The sequence below is a fragment of the Ornithodoros turicata genome, unplaced genomic scaffold (genome assembly GCF_037126465.1).
Source record: "Ornithodoros turicata isolate Travis unplaced genomic scaffold, ASM3712646v1 Chromosome121, whole genome shotgun sequence".
Lineage (NCBI taxonomy): Eukaryota > Metazoa > Arthropoda > Arachnida > Ixodida > Argasidae > Ornithodoros > Ornithodoros turicata.
The window spans coordinates 162,124-172,085 of NW_026999303.1; the positions used below are offsets into that span (position 1 = coordinate 162,124).

At 47.1% G+C, this 9,962-nt stretch overlaps 1 protein-coding gene across 1 annotated transcript; it reads right to left on the minus strand.

Moving 5' to 3' along the window:
* Nucleotides 1–8,019: 8,019 nt before the first annotated feature.
* Nucleotides 8,020–8,781, minus strand: LOC135371786 (uncharacterized). Its single transcript, XM_064605742.1, has one exon. It carries the CDS (start codon nucleotides 8,779–8,781, stop codon nucleotides 8,020–8,022), a length of 762 nt encoding a protein of 253 aa, XP_064461812.1.
* Nucleotides 8,782–9,962: the final 1,181 nt, after the last annotated feature.

Below are 9,962 nucleotides of genomic sequence, written 5' to 3' on the forward strand. Positions count from 1 at the left end.
CTCACACGTTTTTTGTAAGGCTTACGCTTACGAAACACCATGCGGCTAGGCGGGCGTTAGAAGTAATTGACGAACCAGACCATTCTGTTCACTAAGAACAAGAACGTTGCGCTGGTGAATCCGCATCCAAGATGATGCTGCGATTCCCCGACTGTTAAAATGGTAACCCGGCCAATATGCACACCGGACCGTGCGCATCCGAGACCAGAGCAAATGGATAGAGCATATGCTCAAATGCAATCTGTGCTCAAGCTATTGTTTATAATGTGATTACCTGCCGAGTGGAGCCGTAAAGGTAATCGAATTTTACTGTTGTGTGACTGTTGCGCTTAGATAAATGCTTTGCGCGAGCAGCAGCACGTGAACGATAGAAATACGTAAGGATGTTACTTGCTCTTCCATATCTAGCTTTCGCCATGATTCCAAAGCAAGAAAAAAACTTGTTGTCGGAACAAGATGGGACAAAACGTCACGCTGTTATCGCTATATCTCTAAACGACGTCCTGGCGACGATCATGTGACGTTCAGTCTATGGACATCTATGGGATCTGCAGACTACTTCCTCCTTCCAAACATCCACAGCGCGATATTTTGCAGACGAACCTGGGGCATCTGCACTTCACTCAGTAAAACCGAAATGCAAATGTCGTCCTGAGGCATCCGATAGGTAGGCATCGATATCCGAATACTCAGGAGGTTCGCGACCGTGTAGGGAGATGGAAAGTGTACTCAGCAAACGTTACTGCTTTTCCGTGATCTCCCTGCGTGAAATAGTGTCCACAACGAAGTTTGGTTACACATAAACTCACACCTACGAATTTCACACAAGGGTCGACTTTTCCAAATGAAAGAAGAAAGGATTTTGAGAAAAACAGCGCATACTACGATTCCACAACAGATCACAGGAACTACTGCGATATTTAGTGCAAAACTACGTAATGTTGAACACACATAGCTTGCAGCCCCGTTGCTGCTGCACACCAACACCTTTATTTCATATTCATATAGTCACTGCGTGCATCCGCGCAGAAAAAAAAAAAAGAACAGTTGAAGGATGCAGTGAAATACACATGAAAGCACACGCCAATGGAAAAATTTTGACGTAAAGTCTGGAGCTCGGTAAAGTATATGTGAAATCCATAGAGTGCGATGCGGACAATTCTTATGGCTTAATGCGCAAGGTGGTGAAATGTTCGAAGTATGAAGCGTATCTTTCTTACAATGTGTCTTCTGGCCTCCCTGATTACATGCTTCATTGCGCCATTGTAACGATGGTATACCATTTCAGCCAAAAAGCCGACAGTAGATATCAGCATGCCCGTTGTCCACACTAGGAAAGGTGGCCGCAAATCAGTCATAGTCAGCGCTTTCTGTTCTGAGGTCTGTGGCGACTTGTCGTTGGCCTTGCGAAGCGACACTCTGAACGCTTCCAAGTTCCGTGACCCTACATATAATCCGGCCTCTACACCTTGAGTCACGATTTTCAGGGTGCTGTGAAGGTAGGGTGAAGTAACCCCGATCACTGGACCAAGGATTAGGGTTTCCCTGAGTTCATCAACCTTTCTGTAGCCCATTTGTAGGAGTTCGTTGTGTGCCTCCACACTATCCAGGCGATGGCTCATTGTTATATAAGTATCCTTCCCATCGTTTCTCCGCTTAATGGACCCATCCGTGTCGAAGCACTCACATCCACCTTGTATAGGATTTTTCGGGTGAAATCCGTTATACGGGTCGCACTGGCTAGCGCTTTGCAAATAGCACGATCTGTAACCTTGGCTCAAAAACAGGTTATGATCCCAATTTTCTATTCCTTTTTCGAGCGGCATGTCTCTCAAGTAAGACGTTAGTAATCCTTGAAAAGCTGTGGATACGATCATCCCTACAATCAGCCAAACTCCAAAAATTATTCGCAAGGGTTGGTAGTCCAAAAAGGACGTTGTGGGCACTACGCTTTGCCTTAGAAGGGATTTCATAAATAGGACAGCGACTTGCATTAGGTGTGCTTTGTTCGGACGTTTCATGTAAAGATAAGAGAAACCAATAAGCGCGCATGCGATGAATGAAGACAGTAAAGATAACCACACTTGAAAGCTGAACGGTATCAGTAGAACCATTTCCTTTGCCGTCTGGTTCGGTTTCTTTGAGTAAAACGAGAAATACAAACAGTCAAAATACCCCCCGAAGACGGCGTTATCATACAACGCGTGATACATATGATAAGTTAGCCCACCAATAGCGTTACCCCTGCACATAAACTTTCCTAATTCGCTCAGGAATGCAGGAGAGCGCCTTTTGGTGAAGTCGATCTCAACTATATTGACTGTCGCATTCCTATGTCGCAGTGAGAGGATCAACGTTTTCACATTGGGGTGAATGCACGTCACGTCCTTCGTGCAAATAAGGACCAAATTCTGCCCTTCTAATTTCTGGCTTCTCACGAGGTGCTTCCGAAGCATAAATTGCGTGTCACAGGAAAGGCATTCTTCCGAAGCGTAGTCCCTCAGATAAGCGTTGCCGCTTGCGATAGTGACATTGAAGACGCTAGTGCACGAAAACACATCTAAAATGTCCTTCAACTGTCCTACTGAATTAAGCAGATTGTTCGTCCTCGTTGGATCAGCGCCTTCTGGTAGCATATACAGCTCCAAGGCACAGCGTCGGAAAGTGCCGAAAGCTCTGAACAAATCGTTATAAGTGCAAATTACGTGAAAAACTCGGCCCTCCAAACGTGCGATTGTCAAGTCCCTCTTCAACGTAGCGTAGAATATCTTGATATCTGTCCAAACAGAGATGGGAACATCAAGGTTATGAAGTAACTTGACCAAATGTTGGGAATACGTGTCCATACACCCAACAGATATTTCAACGTCCACTGGCTTGTTTGCTGCGAAAACACCGATCAGCTGAGGAAGAATGTCAGACGCCAGCAAGTCTTCCATGGAACCAAATGTCTGAGGGCATGTTGTTATGCGTAGTAGGCATACAATCACGATTGGTGCGAGGAGCATGGTCGAGTTGGGAGGTTAGTGCTGAAACAGAGTCCGTGGTAACTCAGCAAAGCTCCTACCAGTCCGGTACTCTACGTGCATATACCTGATTGTCTCTCTCGGAGCGATATCTTTTCTACATTCGCGAATGCAAGACCACCGGTCGATTTTAATCTTCAAAGTGACAGGCGCTCTGACTTGCACCATGCAGTTAAAGAGCGATATCCACCTCAACTAGTGCGAGTATCTTGATACGCAAAATAAGGTTCGCAATCAGCTGATGAGCATAGATAGGAAGAAAGCAAACGGCAAGAAGCAAACGATAATTTTGCAGAGTGGTGAAAGCATCGGCTCTTTGGACGCATTATCGTTTGTATAGAGGCACATGGGTATCAAAGTTGGCACGCGGTGTCGAGCACGCTGCTCTTTTTTTTCTTTTTTTTTTTCTTCTAGGCTTACAGAATCTCATACACGACTTGATGGATTAGTTGCCTTTTATCTGTTCGGTCACCATCAGCACGATCCGTTTATTGCGAATGTTATGCCGTATTGTGTAACCCGTACAGACCATTGGTCCGATGGTGTCTGTTGACTATTTTGAATCATTGGTATTGTTGGATATCTATGTTTATTTTTACAAAAATGCACAATAGGTGGCGGTTACATAATAGTTTGTTTTAGTGAATACAGAGGGAGCTATGCGGCGATACCTAACATATGCCCCTAGAAGATAATCGAGCTTGTCGTCTTTTTTTTTGTAACAAAACAGGCATATGCACGCACACACAAGACGACCAGCGATGATTTCGGTCAGTTCACTTCTGGAAAAAGGTCGGGTGAAATGTTCATTTGTGGTTGGTCGTGGAAGGGCTTTAAAGATTGTACGTGGACGCCCTTAGTAGTGGGATTGGCCTGGTTTGTAGTTGGCTTCGATATTTCGTAGCAAACAGTCCCAATAGGTCTCAGTACCTTGTATGGGCCTTTAAAGATTGGTGTCAACTTGTGATAGGAAGCTTGAGGCCAATCATAGAGGACAAGGTCGCCGGTACTGAACTTTCTGTCAACACGGCGTGCGTCGAACCTTGCTTTGCTTGCGTTGTGTGCTTTCTCCAAATTGACTGATGCGGTTGCACGGGCAACTTGTAACAGGTCGAGTTGGTTTTCACGTGTTTCATCTGAAGTCAGAGTTCCAACAGAAAGCTCTTGTGGAAGTCGCGGTTGGTAGCCGTGAAGTAAGTAAAAGGGAGAAAGGCCAGTAGAGCTCTGAACTGCAGTGTTGATGGCTAAGAGCGCGCGAGGGAGAGCTTTGTCCCATGCCTTTGGGTTGGAATAGGAGAGTTTCTTGAGCATTGTTACGAGTGTGGCATTGGCCCTTTCCACTAGTCCATTGGCTTGTGGCGTATATGATGGTGATAAACGGTGCTGAATGCCTACTTATTGAAGAACTGCTCAGCTGAGCGTGAAACAAAAGCAGGTCCATTGTCTGATATGTAGACACATGGAGGTCCGAAACATAGTATGATGTCCTCCTCGATTATGTCGATTACGGATGCTGAAGAAAGAGAGCACGTGGCTCGTGCGAGCAAATATCTCGTAGCGTGATCAATTTGCACAAAAAGGTGGGTATTCCCGGCGTCAGTCTTCAGCAAGGAAACGATGTGATCACCGGACACAGATTCCCACGGTGTGTGCGGAATGGGAAGAACTCCAAGTTTACCGCTAGCGAGTGTCGTTCGCCGGTTTGGCACACGGTTTGGCACGGTTTTTGGCACGGTTCGTTTGGCACGGTTTTCGCACAGATCGCACCCACGGGTGCACGCACGAACATCTTGTCTTACACTGGACTACCAGTACCTGGAACGCACTCTTTCTAACATTTTTGCGTCGCTGAGGTGGCCAGCGTCGTCGTGGCAAAGTCGTAGGACTGTTGAGCGTGTGGTGAATCCGGCCACCACACATAGGTGGCACCAGGCAAAACCTGTGTCTAGGTCAGATGTTAGGCTCACGCGCTGTGGGAGGGGCCTTGGCTTGGACAGATCAAAAACCGTGAGCGCGTGTGAGCGAGATCAGAGCCTGGAGCGGCTGGCCTCGGATACGGTGCTTGGAACGACTGGCTTAGGAGAACATTCTCGGTGTAAAGATTATGTGAGTTATTAAATATCACGTTTCTTCCTGTATTTTGACTTTGTCTCTGTGCCTCGCTTTCCACGGGAGTCGAATGGACGGGCTTTGCCCCCGAGAGTGGGAATAGGCTCCCACAAGCGTAATGCAAATGGAACTACAATTTGCTCTTTCTTGTGCCCTTCGAGGTTTGTGACGTGAAGCAGCACTGATTCAGAGACGTTGAAAGAATCGTGCACTTGTCTCAAATGGTGAGTGTCAGGCTGTTTGCTCAGCTTTTCAAAAATCTGGCGACAGTATTCGTCTGCCTGCTGAGCGCAGATGAGTTCTGAGTCTTGAGAGACAATCACTGCAAGGCAGGCTGTCTGTGGTTGCGGGTAGCGGGACAGGTGATCTGCAATGACGTTTTCCTTTCCTACTCTGTGTACGGCAGTGAACTCAAACGCTGCAAGGTCTACGGTGTAGCGGGCAAACTCGCGGTTGCTTTTTGCTTTGTTGACAACGTAAGCCATCGTGAAGTTGTCAGTGATGAGTGTGAACTTGTGTCCGTGTAGATACAAACGAAACTTGTCTGTGACGGCCCAGTGAACTGCTGTACACTCGAGCTCGTTTATGTGGTACCTCTGTTCCGGGTCCTTGAGTGATCTGCTCGCGTACTCAATGACGCGTCTTGCGTTTCCCCCCTGTTGAAAAAAAGCCAAATAGGTTGTATGCGATCCTATGTATCCTATACAAATTGATGTAGGATCCTTTATGTCCTATTTTGTATCATGTGGGAAAGTTGTGGGATCCTACATGTCCTATATTAATCCACATATAGGTGAGTCATAGGATCCTACATGTCTCATATTAGGCTATGTAGGAGAGTTGTGGTGTCCTACTTGTCCCATATTCGGCAATATAGGAGAGTTGTAGGACACTACATTGCCTATATCCGGCTACGTAGCAGACTTGTAGGATCGCACAAGGCATCAAAAAGGAGCTATGGGAGATCTTACGTGACCTGTTTGGTTTCATGTGGGGAGGGCGTGGGGAATCATTTTGAGATATGGAAGTGATATATTAACACAGAAACAAACATTATTTGATTGCCCTCTAGATATGCCCTCTGATATATATATATATATATATATATATATAGAGAGAGAGAGAGAGAGAGAGAGAGATATAGATACTCATGGAACGATGCGGCAGCACCAGAGGACACGTGTTTCGCCGTGTTTGCGGCTCGTCGGCCCTGGGTAGCTGCGCATCGTTCCGAATTGGCAAACCAGGTGTCACTCAGCGAGCGATATACACCTGAGAGGGTGACTGAGCACTCCTCAATGTCACAGTGCAAGCCAGTGAATTGTAATGCAGGAAAATGGCTTTAATGGCTTTTTTTCTTGCATTATATATATATAAAAGTGAAATAATAAGACTTGGACTACAGATTACAGGAACGTTAACAAAAACAAATTTATTTAATGGACAATTTAACACATAGATTAAAAGAAAAAAAAAGGTCGACGTTTCGACAGTGGCACTGTCTTCGTCAGGACAACAAAGGCTTTTTGTCCTGACGAAGACAGTGCCACTGTCGAAGCGTCGACCTTTTTTTTTTCTTTTAATCTATGTGTTAAATTGCCATCGTAGAACGTGAAGAAAAACAATGTGCAAGTTTCCGGCGATGCAGAATCAAAAATAACAAAGACGGTTAAGAGCATCAGCTGTTTACTATATACATTAAAAACAAGACTTTCGTGCAGTAGGCTGCACTTCTTCAGGTTTGAGGACCTGTTACAAGTGGTGAAGCATATATCAAAAACCAGTCACATGGTACAAGAGAAAAGGGTAAGGGTGAAGAGAAATACAAACGCGATACAAATATCAACAAAAAAAATGAAAATGAAAAACAAAACGCAATCAGTAGGAGGTGGCTCGACAAGGTCAGACAGACATACAGACGAGTCGGAGTTGTACGTGGAGGAAACCAGTGAACAGCACATGAATAGGCACAGCAGCCAGTTGGCACAAAAGGCTTTAGAATGCGTACGGGGAATTAGGGCTCAAAGGCGAAGGATTGAGGACACACAGCACCTTGATGGCTAAGAGCTTCCAGACTCTGGGAAAGTAACGCGGAGTTGGTGTCTTACTGATTGTGTATCATCGTGTATGATGTGAAAAATGGCAGACAAGTGATAATACAATAAATAGACTCATAGTGTAAAGGACTGTAATGGACCGCCGTACACGTTGATGCCGTGCGGCTGTAACGTTGCAAATTTCGAAATGAAAAAGGATTCTCGATTTTTGCGTTTGATGTCATTAGCGTACCCGGATTCTAAAATGGTGATAAGTATATGCGTATGCAGATCATGTCCCGGAAGATTAAAATGTAGCGATACAGGTGACTGGCGTTTATTAACAATATCTGATTTATGGCCATAAAATCTTTCACGGATGGTGTTACGTGTTTCGCCTATGTATTGTTTATTGCACAATTTGCATGTAATGAGATAGCAAACATTGAATGAGTTACAGTGAAGAGACTGCCCAATAGAGAAAACGAAACCATTAACAGTGCTACAAGTGGAGGTACATGTTGCAATAAATAAGCAAGTTTGGCAGCGGTTGCTGTTGCAAGGAGCGCAACCGGGACTCTGTTGATTATTGCGAGAGGAAGTGAGTAAGTCGCGTATGTTACGTGATCTCCGAAATGTAATAGTCGGAGCATTAGGGAAAATATCTTTGAGATATTCATCGGCGTGGAGTATGTTTAAGTGGCGTTTGAACACAGATCCTACATTACGGAGTGTGCGGTTGTAAGGTGTAATGAAAGTACATTTATTATGACTTGATGCCTTATTGGCATGCCAATAAGGCATCAAGTCATAATAAATGTACTTTCATTACACCTTACAACCGCACACTAGGGAGTAGGGCAGGGACTTGCGGGCGCTTGGGGTTGACAAATGGTGTAGCCTAGCTGCGAGCAGGCTTCCGTGTAAGCCGGCTTGAGCCGATCAATAGAAACTTGGTCGTCCTTCCCGTTGATGCGGAGCATGAAGTGCTTCGGTGTACTGCTGATGACGGGGTAGGGTCCGTTGTAGGGCGGTTGAAGGGGCTTGCGTACGGCGTCGACACGCACAAAAACGTGCGTGCACGTGAGCAGGTCCCGATGAACGTAGACCCTAGCGCCAGAGGTGCGACGCGGGGACGTCGGACGCAGGTCGGCGAAAACGGCTCGCAGCCGAGAAACATAGTCTGTGGGGTCGGGAACGGTGCTGGCGGACGCAGGCGCGAAGAACTCGCCAGGAAGGCGAAGGGTCGTGCCGTACACTAGCTGCGCGGTAGTGCAGCCCAAGTCAGACTTGAAAACCGACAGCAGGCCGAGCAGGATAACTGGTAAGGCTTCAGTCCAGGCTGAAGAGTTGGAGTGGGCTCGCAAGGCGGCTTTAAGGTGACGATGAAACCGCTCCACCAGGCCGTTAGACGCGGGGTGGTAGGCGGTGGTGCGAGTGCGGTGGGTGCCAAGGAGCGCAGTGAGGGTGGCAAAGATGGACGATTCAATTTGCCGTCCCCGGTCGGTTGTCATGGTGAAGGGACCCCGAAACGGCACACCCACGTCGATACGAAGGCAGCGGCGACAGTGCTGGCGGTGATGTCGGGAATAGGTGCGGCCTCGGGCCATCTCGTGAATCTGTCAATGACAGTAAGCAGGTAGCGGTGCCCTTGCGAAGGCGGTAAAGGGCCCACGATGTCGACGTGTACCTTGTCAAAACGCTGATCTGGCGGAAGGAAACGTGCTACAGGTGCCGAAGTGTGGCGGTGTATTTTGGCCCGTTGGCAGTGCAGGCAGGAACGTGTCCACTGCTTGATCTGGGCGTGCATGCGAGGCCAGACGTATCGCGAGGCGATCAACTTCTGCGTTGCCCGTATGCCCGGATGAGACAACGCGTGGAGGGCGGTGAAAACTTGCCGGCGGAGAGCGACCGGTATGAAAGGTCGAGGGTTGCCAAGAGAGGTGTCACAAACGATAGTCAATGTGGCTCCTAGAAGCAGGAGGTCCTCAAAATGAGCGTCGAACTGGGATCCGCGCGGAGCGTGGCCAATTTTTCGGCTAAAGCCTGGTGATTGGCCAACCCTTCGAGGGAGAAACGGTTGTCGGGGACAAGACGCCGGTCTCGTGACAAGGCGTTGATACGACTGAGCGTATCCGCTACAGTATTGTCCGTGCTGCTGATGTATCGGATGTCAGTTGAGAATTCAGAAATGAATGAGAGTTGGCGGACTCTCATTCATTACTCACCATCACACGGTGATAGGTGAGCCCTATCACCGTGTGATGGAACGTCCTGCCCGGGAGGGATGCTCGGAGGTGCTGGTTGAGATTCCATTGAATATCACGTCCGGGTCACCAAATGAAGGAAACAGGCGGGACAACCTTCATGTTGCGTGATATTCAAGAAAGTGATTTATTCGAGAGGAGATCGTGCCGGAGACGGCTCGGCGCGAGAGAATAGCGATGGCGCTGTATGGCGATGGCGCTGGAACCGCTACAATGCCATGTTTCGTGCACCTTTTGCTGTGTATTCTTCCTAGCGTGTGGGTTCCTATAACTTTATACGCTCAGTGCGATTATTACCCTATTGTTACCTATTTCCTTATCTTCCATCTGTAATGTTGTACTCTTACCCTGTTGGTTAACCTGTACATCACTTAACATCAGGTTGATATTATGTGTGATGCTTCAGCGGCCCTGCTACAGGGTAACGATGTTCTAAAGATACAGATCTTCCTTTTTTGGTTATTAGTTCATAATAACTCAGCTTGGGTCATGCATATTTTCCCCGAGTGTGGAAGGAATATGTA

What these genes read in the sequence shown, in the direction of transcription:
- LOC135371786 (XM_064605742.1), bottom strand. Translation starts at nt 8,781, where the DNA reads ATGGCCCGAGGCCGCACCTATTCCCGACATCACCGCCAGCACTGTCGC.